Here is a 19,162-nt window from a genome sequence, read left to right as displayed (position 1 = left end):
CACAGGATCTTAGCTCGGTCATTCTCCACCACCCTTGGGGGCATCTCCCATTTTGACCTCGGGACTTCCAGGTTATACTCGGCACAGATGTTCCTGTACACTATGCCGGCCACTTGGTTATGGCGTTCCATGTATGCCTTGCCTTGCCTGCTAGCATCTTGCACCCTGCTGTTATGTGCTGGATTGTCTCTGGGGCATCTTTACACAGCCTGCACCTGGGGTCTTGCCTGGTGTGATAGACCCCAGCCTCTATGGATCTTGTGCTCAGAGCTTGTTCTTGTGCTGCCATGATTAGTGCCTCTGTGCTGTCTTTCAGTCCAGCTTTGTCCAGCCACTGGTAGGATTTCTGGATATCAGCCACCTCCTCTATCTGCCGGTGGTACATACCGTGCAGGGGCCTGTCCTTCCATGATGGTTCCTCGTCTCCCTCCTCTTTCTTGGGTTTCTGCTGCCTGAGGTATTCACTGAGCACTCGGTCAGTTGGGGCCATCTTCTCAATGTATTCTTGGATGTTCGTTGTCTCATCCTGGACTGTGGTGCTGACACTCACCAGTCCCCGGCCCCCTTCCTTCCGCTTAGCGTACAGCCTCAGGGTGCTGGACTTGGGGTGAAACCCTCCATGCATGGTAAGGAGCTTTCTTGTCTTTATGTCAGTGGCTTCTATCTCCTCCTTTGGCCAGCCTATTACCCCAGCAGGGTACCTGATCACGGGTAGGGCGTACGTGTTGATGGCCCGGATCTTGTTCTTACCATTCAGCTGACTCCTCAGGACTTGCCTGACCCTCTGCAGGTACTTGGTGGTTGCAGCTTTTCTAGCGGCCTCTTCATGGTTCCCATTCGCCTGCGGGATCCCCAAGTACTTGTAACTGTCCTCTATGTCTGCAATGTTGCCTTCTGGTAGTTCAATCCCCTCAGTTCTGACTACCTTCCCTCTCTTTGTTACCATCTGGCTACACTTCTCCAGTCCGAACAACATTCCAATGTCATTGCTGTATAGCCTGGTAGTGTGGATCAGTGAATCGATGTCTCGTTCACTCTTGGCATACAGCTTGATGTCATCCATGTACAGGAGGTGGCTGACAACTGCTCCGTTCCGTAGTCGGTATCCGTAGCCAGTCTTGTTAATGATCTCACTGAGGGGGTTCAGGCCTATGCAGAACAGCAGTGGGGACAGAGCATCTCCTTGGTAGATCCCGCACTTGATGGTGACTTGTGCTATGCACTGAAAAAAGAAAATAGTTGAACCAACTTAATTGAATTATTTCAATTGGTAACACCAAATTTAATTAAGTTCTTTGAAATTAAGTTAATACATTAAATTAACACAACTGATTTAAGTTACATGTACTTAATAAATTAATTGCTGTCAAATAAACATTTTGCATTAATCCAACTTAAAATTAAGACATTTCAACTTAAAGTTTTCAGTTTTTCCAACCCAATAATTTGCATAACCCAAAAGTAAAATATTGCTCTTTGCTAACCTAATAATGTGGTTTAGTGTAAATTACTTTTTGTAGTGACTCTAAAATGAAATTTTAGTTTGTATAATAAAGCTTACCGTAAATCAAAATTTTAAGTTGCCTGAAAATATTTTTCAAAAATTCAAAATCCAATGGTTTTTTTTTTAAATGCTTTATTGTATAAATGTAATAAAGTATTACCTTTATGGCAACCAACACAGCTTTTGGTCAAATACATTACACATTTGTCCTTTTTGAAACACATATGCACAAAATGCAAGTAATGCTTAGTAGGACCACAAAGTTGTCAACAAAGTGTAAAGTGCAACACAGTATTACACAAATATCAATCTTAACACATACAGTGTCAACTATGAAAAAGTGCCCCAAGAGTATACAGAAACTTCTCTTCAGCTATAGCCAATGAATAAATATCTGAACAGTGTAGCTGACCAATGGGGATGAAAAAATATAAACACTCCTCTAGAGTTTTAGAATGTCACAACAGTTTGTTGTATAACTGAGCACATCAAACCTGAAATGCAACCTTTCCCTTGAAACGAAGGCAAATATGTCTGAAAAAAAATTTAAAAATAAATAAAAATACCATAAAAGCACATTAAATTGGGGTTTGAGGTCTCTTGGAGCATAAAAAAGGCCCAACATCCAAAAGAGACTACATATTTTACATGCTATATGTCCAAACACAGTTGTTCCTTCGCATTATGGCACAGGGCCATTTGTTGGTCATTGTTCTGTGCCATTACTGGGAGCTTTGAAGTTTGATATACAGATTTTGGACTTTGGGGGATATCTTGTGCTGATCAAGCTGCATGAAGATTTTTTGGAGCACTTCAAAAGTGAAGCGAAAGGGTTTTGGATAAGCTAGGTTGAGTGCATAGATCAAACCTAGAAGCAGGGCACAAGCTGAGGCAACTGAAGTTAGTTCATGCAACACTTCCACACCCTCAATGACAATGCCAATGTCTTCAGGTGGCTCCTGCAGTCCCTCCCCCTCCTTCCGAATCACATACACTGCCATGGTGACCTCCTCCAGGTCCCTCTGAACATCATCTGCTCCACAGTCCTACAGAGGGGTACAAGACACAAACACAAATCATCATTAGCCTCACTTCTTACTGTGATTAAGTGTTTGGGTGATGTACCAATATGTGTTATGTGCTGGGCTATTTCTTGGCTGGGTGTCATCACACACCAGAAACAGCAGAGAGAGGTGTATCAATCTGACTCTAATCAAATTGTAAGCAAGAAAGATAAGATTTCCCAACATGTCAAACTATTCCTTTGAACTTAAATAATCAAGTAAGCCCGTCTTACTTAAAACAAAGTCAATCCGATATGTAATGTGTTGTTGCTGGGAATTACATAATGTCCAATATGGTCATGATGTCAGCTACATGTCAGCATACATGTCAGCAATCCAACTAGGGTTCACGTGTTATGTTTGTTCTAACAGTTAACTTTTTTGTGTCCCTTTGACAAGATGTGCTGACAAACTGTTGAAACTTACAAGGTATTCCTTGATCAGGCCATCTGCATCTTCTCCCAGGAAGATGGTGAGGGCTTTCAGCACACATTCCCTCCGATGATTAATGTCCACAGTCTAGAACAACAAATGTTGAGTAATTTTAAACTCTAAATTTCATAAGACAGACATCCTTACTCTTATTGCTTAACTTACATGTACTTTATTTAAAAACAGTAATTCACAAGCCCAGAGATTCATTACAGAAAGAAAAGGGGATGAGTTCAGTGGAGTCGCTAAAAACATTCATGCATATGAAAGCCATGATTAGCATTGGCCTGCCCATATTGTCTTTATGAAAGATTCAGTTAAATATATATATATTTTTTTGGATTCAGATATATTTTGACAGCCCTCTTAGTTACGAAGCATCTTGTTTGATGGTACAGATTTACCTGGTCCAATGTGTCCAAGATGTTCGCAATCTTTTGGCGTGTTGCTCCTCCTTTGGCACGTATGACTTTGATCAGCTGACTTGAGTGCATGTCTAACTGGGCCATGAACTTCCACTCAAGAGGAACAGCCATGAGCCTCTGGAACTCTGTATTTATCTAAAAACAAAACACAAATGACAGTAGATATTGTATTATGGAACAAAATGCTGAAACTGATTGTATGCCAAAATGTCTATATCCCTAAAAGTATAACATATATGGGAATTCAAAATGTAAATTCTTTCATTAAGTTCAGTGTTATAAAATCTCAACCACATCAAGTTATGACCGATTCATGAAAGTTAACTGCAATAAATCCTGAAGCATACAGACTTCGATCACTTCAGTTCCATTCTTACCTCTTTCTGTGTGAAGAGTGCAGGCCATCTGTCCTTCAGTTCCTGAATGCTTGGTTCTTGGTTTACCACCTCATGTCGTCTGTAGGCAAACGTGTTAGCCATTTTGTCTGCGATGACCCTTTCATTGTCCCTTATCCCGATCTCTGTCAGAAGTTCTAGTCTCACTTTTTCCATGCTGTCCAGAGTCTCACCAGTAGGAAAGGATGGATAAAAGTTAGCTTCAGAACGTTTTGGCTTCTTCACTTTTTTAGCAGGGAAAGCATCTGTAGTAGCTTTAGATTTCAGTGAGTTTACACACAGCTCTGGACACCCCTGTAATTTGAGCTGGGTCCTGTAGTTTGCCATTTTGTACTTCAGTCGTTGTTTCCAACCGTAGCAGCCATTGAATGATCCAGGTTCTTTCAAACATGGGTGCTTTTTGATAAGGGCCTCTGCAGCTGCGCAGAAATGTGCATCCTCTGGATAGGCCTTGTAACGGTAAATTTCTTCTGCAACTCTTTTCAGGATATCAGACAGCATTCGGGCGCTTAAAGTCAACATTTTTTGGCTCACACGGTACTCAGTATTCCCCCTCTCTAGCTGTAGCTCTGTGTCATATGAAAATTGGGGAATTGCAAAGTCTTCTGGCCACTGTTGTGTTCGAGATGACATAGATTCAGGGGATGAGAGGATAATTGTGTCATTTGATGCCACCGAAATACCGTCATCAGACTCAAATGAAAGAGACAGAGATGAAGTGGACTGATCGGCACTGATCAAAGGTGGATTTGTTTGCTGGTGGATCACTTTGATTGTCCCCAAATTCCAAAGTTCGGTGGTAGAATTCAGATTGAAGAAGTCGTTGCCAAAGTCTTGGTCCATGTATTGCAGTCTGAAGTTACCTTTTAACCCAAAGGTAGTCTTTATCGTGTTGAGAAGGTCTTCAAGTGACTCTGGGATGCCATTTGGAAGAGTCAGCTTTTCAATGTTGTTCTCTCCTAAAATCACCTTCAGTCTTGCAGGTGTTGAACCAGCCATGGTGGTCTGAGAACAAAGCACAAGCACAGTTAGTGAGGATCAACATGTAAACCACTGACATTTCCAATTACGAGAATTTAATGTCAAACTAGAGGAAAAGAGAGAAGGCAAAGAGAGGAGGAAAGGGGAGGAGAAAATGAAGAGGAGAGGTGGAGATCAGCTGAGGCAGCGAGGAGAGAAGGCAAACCGAAGAGGAGAAGGGAGGAGAAGAGAGATGGCGAGAATATGGGAGACATTGAAGAGAAGAGAGAAGGAGAGGAGGTGAGGAGAATATAGGAGACAATAAGGAGAGGAAAGAAGAAAAAGAGAAGAGAAGCAGAAGGGGGGAGAGCATAGGATTAGCATTCACTGACTGGAATCCAGCGACCTGCATTAAAAAAAATGACATAACTGATGAATTGCCAATGACATCATCACACCACTTTGGCTTGCAGTATAAAATAAATATGTTCTGAGAACACATTAGTATTGTATGGGTCTGGGTTTTGTTTTCCCACTTAAGAAAATACTTTATCATATTTTGAGGCCTCACCATTTAAACATGGACATATCTTTTCAAGGTGACAAGACGCATCCCTCTAATATTGTAGTCTGCCAGTGGGTAGGTATCATGCAGTTCTTGTGGCTCAACAAGTTCCACTTCTTTGCTTGGTGATGTTTTGAGATCATAAGCTCTGTAGTGTTCCATATACCATCCGCTAAGCTTTTTCAGAATGAAGATTAGTTTGTCCTGCAGTATCACCATTTGGATGATTTCACCAAACTCTGGCAGTCCTCCCAGTGAGCCGTGGATCAAGATCATCCCACACTTGTAGATTATTCCATTATATGCTACACTTTTAGCCAAGCACACATTGTCCATATCTGGAGACTTCTGTCTCAGTGCATTTGAGATGTCCTTGTTAAGAACATCAATGTGAACAGTGGAAACATCTGTTACTTCCAGTGGGGGTTTGGCAAAGCTAATTGCATGCAAATGATATGCAATCTGATACTGATGTCTCTGTGAAAGGGAAAGAAGTACATTTTTGAAGCATCTGATGTTCCTTGCAACTCTTTTAAAAAAACTATGCTTTGCTTCGAATCGCATAGTCCATAGTGCAACCAGTGGCCCAAACTTACGGATCAAGTATGGATAATGTTCCAAGTAGTGGTGCTTTGGTTTAAGATTAACATCTGGGAAAACCTCTTGAAACTTGATTCTGTGCTCGGAGATCTTAAAACCAAGATATGCAATGGAGTCCTCAGTATGAACAGGACTGACAACAAGATCAACAATGTCCTTCAAGTCTGTTAAGATGTGCCAAGCAGGCTCCTCACAGGGTACACTCTGCCCAACGAACAAAGGCAAAAATCTGATAAGACTCCAGTTCTCGTGTGCATTCCCTCCTACACTTTTTTTGGATGCAAAACTGAGAGCCACAGGATGAGGTCGATTTGTTTTGTCAGCCCACTTAAAGTTGAAAGATGATATTGCTTCATTCAATGTACATAATGTGAAATACTTTTTTTTGATTAACAAATTGAGGCAAAGCGCAAGTTCAAAAGGAACAATTCCCTCAAAAAGATCATGTACAACATCAGGTGGAAACCCAGTGGTAACATCAAAATGTGAGAGGTGCTTTGACAAAATACACTTTGATTTCACACCATAATAACTGGGCCATTTGTTTTCCTCGATAATTCGTAAATGATCTGCATGAATGTCTTTTGTTCTTAAAGTAAAGACTTCACTTCTGACTTCAATAGTCTGGAACTCTGATGTTTCTGCAGTGCAAAATCTACATACGTATGTCCCTGAGAAATTTTCAAAGAATCCAGCAATACTGTGTGCACCAAGGTTGTCGGCAACAACACACTGAACAGTGCCTTTTACTGTTCTGCCCAACTTTGACAGAAATATCCCACTCTGTTCCAAAATTACAAGATCATTAATTACAGGTTTTAACACTTTCTCATACCCATAGCACTTCAGATCATTACTTTTGATTAAAGCAGCCAAATAGATTGAGGTTAAAGCAGAATTACAGCCTGGTGGCAAATTACCCAAAACCCAGTACAATCCACAAATTTTATGCTTCCTCCGTGATGTACCAAGGGGATTACATATTTCGAATTCATCAATGTATAATATCAATGAAATGCTTTCCTGCTTGGACAACAGTCCATTTTCATGGAAGAAGTCACCATCGAAGATAGTTTTGTAGTGCACATAAGTTTTTTGAGGCTGATTATCTACAGTATTCAAATTAACAGCCTGATCCAAGATTGTCTGGCAGTCAAGAATATGCTGCAAAGACTTTAAAATTGAAATATATTGGAATGACTTGTTATTTTTTCGGTCAAGTATATATTCCACTGGTTCCACTACTTTAAAGTGGCTCTTATAGTATGCTTTTCGTCTCCAAGGACTGGAAAGTGGACCTTTATCTCCAATTGCTTTTTTTACAGGGTTTGTCTCACAGAGTACACTGGCTAGCTTTTCAACAACTGACTGGTCAAATTGGCATCCGTTGTCTTGTAATACTTGGCTAATAGTCTTTTGGGTAATCGCCACAGAAACAGAACCAATCAAATAGTTTAACTCCTGCAAAAGCTCATCTACAGCTGCATTAGACACAAGAAAGATGTGTTCCAACTTAAGGAGCACTGAAGCAATTTTAAGCTCAATATCCTTCTCTAAGTTTTCAGAATACCCATTGTCAAAAGCAGAATTTAAATTTACATCACTCTCTATAATTTCCACATCTGAAATATCACTGGCAACACTGGCAAAAGATTCATCAACAGAACTTATTCCAGGCTTAAATGTGTTCACTGTACCAGAGTGTTTTCTGTATTTATGACTTTTGAAGTTCTCATAGACATTGGTTTTATATTCACAGTTTTGGAACACACATGTTACAGTCTCCTTATTTTTAAGATGCTGATAGATATGTTGAAAATATTCTCTTTCTGTGGAGAGTTGATTATGGCCACAAATATGGCAAGTGAATGTGGACGCAGCTTTGGAGACTGCTTGTTGGGCAGGGTGATTTCTTGATAGATGGCTCAGTAGGGCGTTCCAAGTCTTGAACCTACATGCACAATTTAAATAAGTGCATGGATATGAGTGGCCTCGTCCGTAATGCCTATGAATCAGTTTGTAGTGTTTGAGCAATTCAGATCTTTTTGTTAATGTTGTCCCACAGTCCTTGCATCTCCACATGAAGCATAGCACTGGAGGAACAAAGAGACACGCTTTACTGGGTGTATATAAATAATTTGAGAAAACACAGAGGGAGAGTTGGGCAATATTACAATATATCAATATGGTGATATGAGACTAGATCTCATCTCAGCTTTTTGCCACATTGCCCAACACAAAGCGAATCATTTAAACACAAAATGTATTCATCAAATGTAGCCAGCCCTCTCTAATTAGATTTTAAAGGGATAAGTTCAAAACAAAAGTTTAAAAACAAAACCCAAATGCCCATAGGTACATTTTTTTTTTGCAATTGTTTTATATATAAAGCCGATTCCTGTTCAGTGTAAAACTGAATTAAGTTTAAATGAGACATTACTATTTTGAACTTGCATACCTTTGTTGTTGATAAACTGAAAGTACGCAAGTTCACAGGTAAAACGAGCTGCCTGGCACGCCTCCACACAGGAATGCCCCTCTTGAAGTAGTCACAGAGCTGAGAAGAAGTTAGGTCAGAAGGTGGCGATGGGGCATCACATTGGACACCAAGCCAAAGGTTGTGGCACTGTCCAGGGTTCCAACCAGAGGTGATGTAATCTTTCTGCCATCAGCAGACACCCCTCTGGAGAGGTTGACAGGAAGGAAAGGAAGCGCTACCCAAAGTCCTAAAGATTAAAGATATGTTCGAGTTAGTCTGTCGATCTTTCATCATGTTTACAGTGTTCATCTGCATCTATGTACTTATATATGTATTCAGACACAGACCAGAAGTGTGCTAGGTCTACAAGAAATCTGATGGCTGTATTTTCTGTGTTCAATAGCGTAATACTTCTATGATTTCTAATTTTGATTTTCTGCCGCACACCATCTCCCTCTCACACGGCTGATCCGTGCATGTACGAGCGCTGCACGCACCCTTTCTCCTCGCCTTCTTAACGTTATGTACATTGAAAGCAATGCAAGCGGCAGTAAATGCATGCTTCCTGGAGCCACCACAGCTAAACTTTACCTCCTACATCACCCGTGGCCGTGACCGCGTGAACTATTCGCGCCGACAGGCATACTGCGAACAACCACTCGTGTATAAATGCGCGCGCCCGAAGTAACGTATTCTGAAGAGAACCGCGGCCCAGCTTGCCGCTATAATGTGCTAATGCTAATGAATAACTAACAGTAAGCCAACACCGACACACTGCATGAATACACAACTTTAAGCTAGCGTTACGATATTAAAACAAGAGAGTACCGCCGGAAAACTACTAACTTAACCTACATGTCCAAGCACAAACTACCAACAGGTCTGACATTTCGCTAATGTTAGCAGGGCTGAATGATAGCGGTTTGGTCAGGTCAGTTTACTAAACACTTAACAAACTTAACAATACAGTTGGAATATTTTTATATCTAATATATTAAAATATGTGTTCTACATTTGACTTACCTTCAAGGACTATGGAAAAAGTAATATCTTCGTTACCTTATTGACCAAATTGTTCACGAGGTCCTGCCTGCAGCCAAGTGCCTCTCAAATTGTTGTTCTCAACCGCAAGTAGAAAATTCTGGAGAAGGCGGAGACGTCATGACATCAGATGCACTGCGTCAGGAGAAACCTAATTGATGCAGGTTGACTCTAATGAGAATAGCAGGTTACATGTGTACTGAGGGAACAACACGTAATAACAAGTTGATATACTCCACAAATTTAGACTGGCTCCACTAAAGCAGAAATCTTAATGAAACTGACTCTGAACTTTACATAACTTCAACTACTGCTGAAATACACTTTTTAGAGTGTGGGCTTGGAGTTGGCCTCTAGTGTTGTACGCCACATCCCCATTGAGTTCCTGATGAAGGCTCTTAGGGTCCCATTGATCTTGTACAATTCTAGGCATTCCAGTATCCAGCTGTGGGGCATTGAGTCATAGGCCTTCTTGTAATCAATCCAGGCAGTGCACAGGTTGGTCAGTCTGGTCTTGCAGTCTCGGCTGATTGTTCTGTCTACCAGTAGCTGGTGTTTTGCGCCTCTGGTATTCTTGCCAATTCCTTTCTGTGTCCCGCTCATGTATTGACCCATGTGCCTGTTCATCTTAGCCGATATGATGCCTGACAGGAGCTTCCATGTAGTACTGAGGCAGGTTATTGGTCGGTAGTTGGAGGGGGGGGGGACCGGTCCCTTCTTGGGGTCCTTGGGGATCAGGACCGTCCGGCCTTCAGTTAGCCATTCCGGGTGTCTCTCGTTAACTAGCAGCTGGTTCATTTGTGCTGCCAGACGCTCGTGGAGTGCAGTCAGCTTCTTCAGCCAGTAGGCGTGAACCATGTCGGGCCCTGGTGCTGTCCAACTCTTCATACTGGAGACCCTTTCTTGGATATCTGCCACTGTGATGGTTACTGGACCCTGTTCAGGGAGGTCGCTGTGGTCTGCCCTCAGATCCTCTAGCCACTGAGCATTGCCGTTATGGGTTGCATCCTTCTCCCATATGCTCTTCCAGTATTGCTCCGTCTCCAGCCTTGGTGGTGCTGTTCTCTTATTGTTCCCTTGCCACTGAGAGTACACCTTTGCTGGTTCTGTGGAGAACAGCTGGTTTATTCTCCTGCCTTCTATCTCTCTGGTGTACCTCCTCAAGCGGCTGGCCAAGGCTGTGAGTCTTTGCTTGGCAGTTTCCAAGGCCTCAGGTATGGACAGCTTGCTGTATTTCTTAGGCCCCTTATTTGTCCTACCTTTCTGCAACTCCGTTAGTTGGCTAACCTCCCTCCGTGCTACTTTGATCTTGCCCATATATATATATATATATATATATATATATATATATATATATATATATATATATATATATATATATATATATATATTCAAATAATAAAAAAAAAAGTTCATTTACCTGTTACTACCACACACCAAATCCAGTCATTGGTACTTGCTGGCTTGTGTAGCCACTAGGTAACAAAAGCTCAACACTGCCCCCTAGCATCCTGGAGCACTTCTGTTGTGTTTTGGAGTTTGTACGTGCTTCGGAGTTTGTACGTGCTTTGTCTCTAGGGGCCACCGTAAATATAATTTTATTTATTCACTCCACATAAAATGTAATAAATAAATCCTATAATACAAAAACCTTCTATTTACATTTCAACTTTTAACTATTTAAATTTTCAGCTTTTTTTCTTTTAAACAAATGTAAAGTGAAACAACACAAAACACTGTAAACCACAACACAATTAAATATAAATTAAAATATCAAAACAAAAAGAAGATGCACATTCTCTGTCATTTGGGCCTGCATGAATAAACTTTCTGAATCCTTTATTTTCAGTTGCGGATGGCAATCCGAAGTGGATTGGGACAGCTGTGGTCGCGTTGCTGTGACGTAATAGGTCTCAAAATGCATACTCAGGAGCGTGCGGTCGCTGGATTGGGACACAGCCAAAGTGTGGTCAACAACAGACACACATTGGTTTAGACCACGATAGGGGCACAATCAGAAATAGTCAGGAGCGGGACCTCTCTGATTGGCCGTGGTCCAGTTGAAAGTGCAGGTGGAAGTGGGAGGTGAGTAGCTTGAATAAAGCGATGATTCATTAAATCCTGAATCGACTTTTAAATGTAAATGTATTTTGCCAGAAACCCCAGAATCTCAGGTTAAAGCTCACAAAACTATTTCAACAACCACCAAACAATAAATGAGAGCAGGTACACGGATTCCACACAAAGACGTAAACACAGAGCTCGGACCCGACGCAGCTTTCTCTTTCTCGGCTTTCTCACCCGACGGCCCGTACACGGACACGCCGTAGGGGCTGAAAGCCGACAGCTCACTGATTCTGATGCGTCGGGTCCACACTATTTATGTCTTTTTTGCGCTAGATTCTGAGCTGCAGGTTTTGTCTCTCCAACCAAAATTCACAGAACCAGTGGCAAAAGAAGATCCAAATTACGCTTCACATTTGATAAACATCGTCATGAATTCGCTCTTGCTTTTGCTGTTTTGCTTCCACCACGATAAAATCACACTTCATGCACAGCTTTCTCTCTCTCTCTCTCCCTGTGTGTGTGTGTACTAGAACAGTTTCCCATTTCAAATTTCTGTTTTCGCCATTATTCATTCACTTATCAGTCCACTGTTGTTCACAGCGCTATCAGCCGCTGTCTTCTTTTTTTTTTTTACTTAAATGTTCTCTGACTAGAAAGCCTAATTTCTGCTGTTCAATACTGAAGAAATGTAAACTTTTTAAAATTATGCAAAACTGCAGAATATTTTTAAGGTTATCTCCTTCATGTTCTGTGTTTTATCCTCAGTTACTTTGACACAAAGGCAACTGCTGTGATGTTCACAATTCTGATTAGGTCTCACATGTATCAGTACTGAATGATCAGAATTATAATATTTCTGACTGTCTGTCTATTGATAACTTTTTTGTTAAGTTAAGGCCACAGACACAGACACAGAGCCACCAATCTTTGAACGCTGAAAAAGCACAGTGTATCCAGAAAACACATTATGTCGTAGTAAATGCGCTGCCCAAGTGTCCCCTCTCCCCACGGCCTTTCAGCAGCAGGTAGCAGCAAACCGGTCGTCAGAGGAGGCCGATGTGATGATTAAGTTTAACATTGTCTAAAATATTGCCAAAGAGTGGCTAAGCACTTTAAGCACAAGCACAAGATTGTTAGTTAATCATTTACAAATCAATATTGTCTGTATGGACAGCAATTTACGCCCCCCCCCCAAAAAAAAAAGTGCACATGTAAAACTGCAGTGTTAAGCGATGTGGTTGACAAATTTTGGTGCACCTAACTTTTGTGCTGGTGCGCCTAAGAAAAAAGTTAGGCACACCAGTGCAACCGTGGCAAAAAGTTAGTCTAGAGCCCCGTTCAGTAAAGGACAGGTCTTTGGAATTTCAGCGGGACCCTTTCACCCAGGGCACTTAAACCACACTGCTATCAAGCTGTCTTGTTTTTAAACAGGAAAATCTAAGCATGGATTTTTGTTAGCAAACATAAGCAATCTGAGTGTAAACAGCAAGGGTTAAGCTACAGTACAGAAAATCTCTGCATGTATCAGGATATATGCAATTGCAAATGTGCAGTTTTAAGCAAGGCTGAGGAACTATATGAGAAAGATGTCATTTGAGGGGGAGCATTGCAGAATGTGAATGCAACCACACTTCTTGTATATCTCCATATTTAGGAAATTCTATAGACCTGTATATTTGACACAGTAGTCATATGGCACACAGGCCATTGTGGGTTCAAGTATTTTATTCACTTACACTGGTGCACTGTATGCAAATTATGAAGAATTTACTCAAAACTGACCTGGCTTTCATTTCACTCATGTACTTTCAGCATTTTTATCTAATTAATATTTTTTGAATTTGAGCTCTGTGATGGATAGATTCTTAGTGACTGTGGTCTGCTGTGTGCCTCCTATCCTTTCATATGCATGTTTAAAGGCTTGCAAATGAAGTACAATCTTGGTGTATATGTGTCTGTGCAGGATGATAGCCACATACCACAAAGAAAATTTCATAGGCATGGCATTTAGACTATGTTTGATGTTGCTTACTTTAATTTTGCTTGAATTTATGACTCCTGTGTGATGCGCGCGCACGCACACACACACACACACACACAGCGTCTGAGCTGCCTTGGTCTTACCACTGTTGCTTCCGTACAACCCAACAACAGCTAATCATATACTCTTGTGATAACTATGTTGTTTTGCCCAGGGATAAAATACTGGCTTGAAGATCAGTGGATTCCAGTCACACACACACACACACACACACACACACACACACACACACACACACACACACAATCATATAATGTTCACACACCACCCCACAGTGCTGACAAGCACCACCCTTATTCAATTTCCCAGCCTGAATATATTATTCAGGCTTCTTCCTCAGCCTCGGTATGACAAGAACAGATTGCACTGGCCTCTGATAGCTGCAGCAGCTACAGTTATGGGAAATGGAGCCACACATTTACATTTACTCATTCTATTACCTTGATTGATCTTCTGGGATGCTAGGCAGCTATTTTATGGTTAGGGTGCCATGTGTCTTTTAGAGTAATGCATAAAAAAGATTGAGGGCAGGTATTAAAAATTGCCTAAAAAGTGCAGAAGTTTGTTATCTGACACTGCAGACTTTGCAGATACAGCAACTAGTTAGAAAGCCTGAGCACGTCGGCTTTTACATCGATTTCTATGTGCTGTATGTCAGTGATGCTGAACAAACAGAACAGTCACACTTAAAGAAACATGGATTGCATTACTGTCAGGTTGACACTGGAAAGAAGACAAAGTACATTTTCACCCTCTGGTGAACGGTAGGGTCTGTCACACAACTATTCCCTATTATATGATAGGTTAATTGTGACACATAGTTTCTATGCTGCAGCTGCGGAATGTGGATTATGTTAATCTGTCTCTTCAGCAAACTAAAAAACTTTGCAATTGGAGCAATACAATTTGCTATTGATGCACGATTATAACTGAAGATGATTCCGCCTTAATACATTCTATTGAAATAAAGCAGTTAAAAGCACAGTAAGAAAATGTGAATTAAATATATAAATATAAATTAAATATGAATTAAAAAGCCAAACAAATCAAAAATATGAACTGATATTACAATTAGAATACTTCAATAATCACTAAGGAAATTAGATGAGTGAGACATTGTTTTATGTTGTAGCAGCATGCATCTTTCGCTAAGGTACCTTACATTAGTATGTTGGTGTTGTACACTGCTGTAGCTCAGCTTACTACAAGACACTGATACAAGTTTGTTACAGTCAGTTAACCTATACCGAAAAATAAAACATTCCACAAATCTTATCACACATTATTTTTCATTGTTGCTGATTTGATTGTTGTATGATGTGACAGCAATTAAGACTAACTATAGTCTTGTATTTGTCTTTGCAGCTTAAAAACCAGCCTTTATAACAATAACGACAAATCCACTAAATCAGTGAAAATTCACATATATACATATATGCACTCTTTCTCTAGGTATAGGTAATGATAGGTTATGATCCTAATGATCCCAATACCGTGTACAAACAAGCTGCAATTAAGGAACGCATGATATGTCAATTAAACAGGTGATGAGGAGGATAACCATGTTAAACTGTGTTATAGAGTCTGACAGCTGCTGGTAAGAATGACCTGTGGTAGCCCTCCTTCCTACACTGTGGGTGTAAAAGTCTACTGCTGAATGAGTTGCTCAGTGCTCGTATAGTCTCCTGCAGGGGGCGGGAGGTGTTGTCCATGATGGATGTTAGCTTAGACAACCTCCTCTCCTCCTCAACCTGCTTGATGGACTTCAGTGGACAGTCCAGAAGGCACTGGAGGAATAAAAAAAAAAAACTCTCACAGTGCACCTGTCGCTCTCCAGATGAGAGACGGCCCAATGCAGCAGTTAGATGTCAGCGTCATCCACCCCGATGTTCAGCTGGTAGGCAAACTGCAGCGGGTCTACATCTCTCCCGACTAGTGAGTGAAGGTGGTGAAGTATGATCCTCTACATGGTCTTCATCAGGTGTGAAGTCAGAGGAATGGGTCTATTGGGACCGACACCCTGCAGGAGGTCTTCCACAGAATGGGGATCCTCTCCAGACTGAGGTTAAAGATGTATGTGATAACCTCACAGAGTTGATCTGCACAGTCCCTCAATAGTCTGGAGCTGATTCCATCTGGACCCGTGAGCTTCCTGCTTTTCATCTTCTTCAGCTGACTCCACACCTGGTCAGTTGTGATGGAGATTACGACTGACCAGGTGACAACTGACCATTTACTAAATTATTCAAGAAGTAAATTAGCAAATTCAGTAGCCCCCAGTTGCACTTTTTTTTCAGTTATAGGAACAGATATCATAAGGCACCTTTCTGTTACAGACGAGATTATACTGGCAATAGACCCCACTGCAGCTTCACAGAACAGCACAGTTCAGTGATCTAGCTGGATGGATTAACTCTTTTAGTAACCACAAAAGGCAACTAGGTAGTTTTCTATATTTGTACCATGACTTTGAGAAAAACAAAAGCTCATATTTGTGATTAATGTTATTACAACAAAACATGCTTTGAAACTTTGTTATCTTGAAATAACTGCATCAAATGTATTTTTAGGCAAATTATGAAGAGTACATTTACATATAATAATTGTTAGGATGGCCTGCCTCGGCTTCTGGAAGCACCTGCAAATAAAGTTTTCTTTTATGCTTTGTCATAAGTGGCAGGCTTAAGGTGCTTAAGAAACTCTCGAACAGAGCAAAAAAAAAAGAAAAAGAAAACAGGGTTCATGCAACTAAACATCTCTATAGATCTCAAAGCAAGTGAGGAATAGATGAACTCTTATGAAATAGATGAAGAAAAGATTTGTAGATCCAAATAGTCTCAGAAAAAAGGTAAGCTTTAATGATGATGGTGTACTTTTGAACTTGGTGGTAGCTAGCAGTGATTAAAGGTTGTACATAGATTGGCATTCCCCATTGAAGATCTCTTTTTTTCCCCCTATCTTCTAGTTTTTTTGTTTATATTATGTATATATTAAGATATATACATATTATTATCAAATGAAAGTGCACATAACATGAAAACACTGATTACTGGAAGATTTCATCAGTGGCAGGGAAAGTGCTAAGTAAGATGACAGCAAATACATGACCGGTAAACACATTGTGTTAAATATATTGGCAGGCACAACGCTAACAGCCTGCTGCCAGGCCTCTGAATCCCCACACATCTCTTTTTTTTTTAGTTATTTAAATAATCTGCTGTTGGACCCAGCTTGAACTCTGCTGGCAGGACAAGGAATGAGGATAGTAGTTTTCCTCATAACCTCTGCCTTACAAAGACAACATGCAGCATACACACATAGAATAGAATAGAATTCAATCCAATAGAATAGAATATACCTTTACTGTCATTGTACATTTACAATGAATTTGTTGGTGCTCTACACCAGCCCTGTAGAAATAAAATATTAATAGTAGGACAAGAGGAATAAATAACAAACAGGAGAAATATTTACAAAACAAGTGAAAGGCACACATTAGAGACCAGGTTGTAAAGGGCTTGGAAGTGGTGCAAAGGACTTGGTCTGAATAAAATCTGTGTGTGAGTGGCTTGAATGATGAGGGTTAGTGAGACCATGGCTCAGATTGGTTGGTGGGTGGGCAGGGGTGGGGTGTAATTAGTGTTTGTTAACAGTCCGAAGGGCCCAGGGGAAGAAGCTGTTTGTGAATCTGGAGGTGTGGGACCTAATTGGCCCTGACCGGATGGCTGCGGGACAAACAGGTGGTGGGCAGAATGCAAGGGGGCACCTTTTATTGCACTGGTCTTAGGTAATAGGAGCTGGCAATAGCCTCCAGGGGTGGTAGAGCAATGATTTCTTGGGCAGTGCTGATTACCCTCTGCGCAGCCTTCCTATTGTAAGTAGTGGCCCTTGCATACCAGACACCCAGGCAGTAGCAGAGCACACTCTCCGCTGAGGAGCGGCAGAAGGCCAGCATGTTGCTTCTGGTCCAGCTCATTCTTCTTTAGGACATGGAGTAAGGGCAGCTGCTCCTGGGGCGTTGGTGTTGTGGGTCCAAGTGAAATTGGCGGAGATGTGGGTGCCCAGAAACCTGAAGGTGGAGACAGATTCCACCAGTTCACCATTTATAAGGGTCTCAAGGTGGTCCAGTTTGTTGGTGATGATGTCTGGGATTATGGTGTTGAATGTTGAGGTGTAGTCTACAAAGAGCATCCTCACATAGTTCTTCATGTTCTCCAGATGGCTCAGCTGTAAAGGGTGATGGTGACTTCTTCAACCTATTTCCACTGTAAACTAACTGGTAGGGGGTCAAGAGAGGGGGGTAGGCAGTCTCTGATGTACTGAGACGCTATCCACTCGGAAAACTTTATGACTATAGACATGAGGGTAATATATCTGTAGTCTCTGAAGCTGTCTATTCCAGTCTTTTTGGGGATGGGAATGATGGTGGAGGCTTTCAGACAGGCGGGAACAGTGGCATGAATCAGGGAGAGGTTGAACAGCCTGGTGAGGATCCCTTCCGTTTGGTCTGCACAGGCTTTGACCACAGCCCCTGGGATGTCGTCGGGGAAGGCAGCTCTTCTGGGGTTCACTTCTCTTAGTCTCCTCCTCATGCATATGACCTCATGCTCCTGGAGGGAGAGGGGGAGTGTGCCAGGTGAAGGGCAGGTGGGGGGCGGAGTGTGGGGGAGGAGTGGTCTCGAGCAAAGAAGTTGTTGAACTCCCCTGCTAGTTTGTGGCTGCTGTCAGTGGTTGGGGCACTCTGGCCTTTCAAACTGGGGAGGGCTTGGATGCCTTTCCACACCTGGTGATGTCACAGTCCAGGTGAGCTGCTGGTAAATTCCCACAGAATCCATGTTCTCCTGCGTCTGCAATTTACTAAGGAAATTTAAGACCACCAGCAGTTTGTCAACTTGCCCACATTGGTAACAGGATCTCACGCTTCATGCTCTTAGTCTATGTACTTCTTTTTTTTCTTGAGCTACAGCTCTCAGGCCACGCAAATGCTCTTTATCTAAGCTTGCCACTTGGACACCCGGCCATACTCACTGCAGTTTCTTGCTCCGTCTCCTGGGAAGGATTTCAATTATTGCACCTGCCTGTCCTCCTGCCACCGCTTCACACCGGCGTGATGACACCATACGAGCAAGCGTTTTAGTAACAGTGGGAAGGAAAAACTCCCTTTTAACAGGATAAAAAATAAAGAGAAAGAGAACACACTGGTACTCTGAGTGCAACTACAGATTTTATGGTTAAACAAGGGGGATTTATTTGACTAGCTGGCAGCAGTTTGTTCTGCATACAATGCTGCTACTGCACATAGTGCTCCCCATGTATATATTCACTTATATTTGCGTATATAATGTTCTTCTCTTCCCCTTTTGCACAGTCGAGGAGCATGTCAGGATACATTTCACTGCATGTTATACTTGTATAACATGCAAGGTATTTTTTTGTCATTGTTAACTGGAAAGATTGGAAACATGGTGCAGAATGCAAAAATTATGCTGCACAGAAAGGATGTTCAGTGAAGAAATATCTCCCATCTAGATAAAATCTAATTATTTTTTCATATGAAAGCAAACTCTTTCTTCACCCTTGAAAAAACAA

The 19,162-nt window shown here is 41.5% G+C and overlaps 1 protein-coding gene across 1 annotated transcript; it reads right to left on the bottom strand.

Annotated features, from left to right (window-relative positions):
- Positions 1 to 2,093: 2,093 nt before the first annotated feature.
- LOC112435253 (uncharacterized) lies at positions 2,094 to 8,826 on the bottom strand. The gene is made up of 5 exons (XM_076887202.1): positions 8,404 to 8,826; positions 3,803 to 4,825; positions 3,405 to 3,560; positions 2,995 to 3,087; positions 2,094 to 2,550 (listed from the first exon to the last, which is right to left on the bottom strand). The coding sequence occupies exons 2-5, from the start codon at positions 4,817 to 4,819 to the stop codon at positions 2,227 to 2,229; spliced, it is 1,590 nt and encodes a 529-aa protein (XP_076743317.1). The 5' UTR covers positions 4,820 to 4,825; positions 8,404 to 8,826; the 3' UTR covers positions 2,094 to 2,226.
- Positions 8,827 to 19,162: the final 10,336 nt, after the last annotated feature.

The sequence above is a fragment of the Maylandia zebra genome, linkage group LG8, assembly GCF_041146795.1.
Source record: "Maylandia zebra isolate NMK-2024a linkage group LG8, Mzebra_GT3a, whole genome shotgun sequence".
NCBI lineage: Eukaryota > Metazoa > Chordata > Actinopteri > Cichliformes > Cichlidae > Maylandia > Maylandia zebra.
This window is presented reverse-complemented; position numbering and strand designations above follow the sequence as displayed.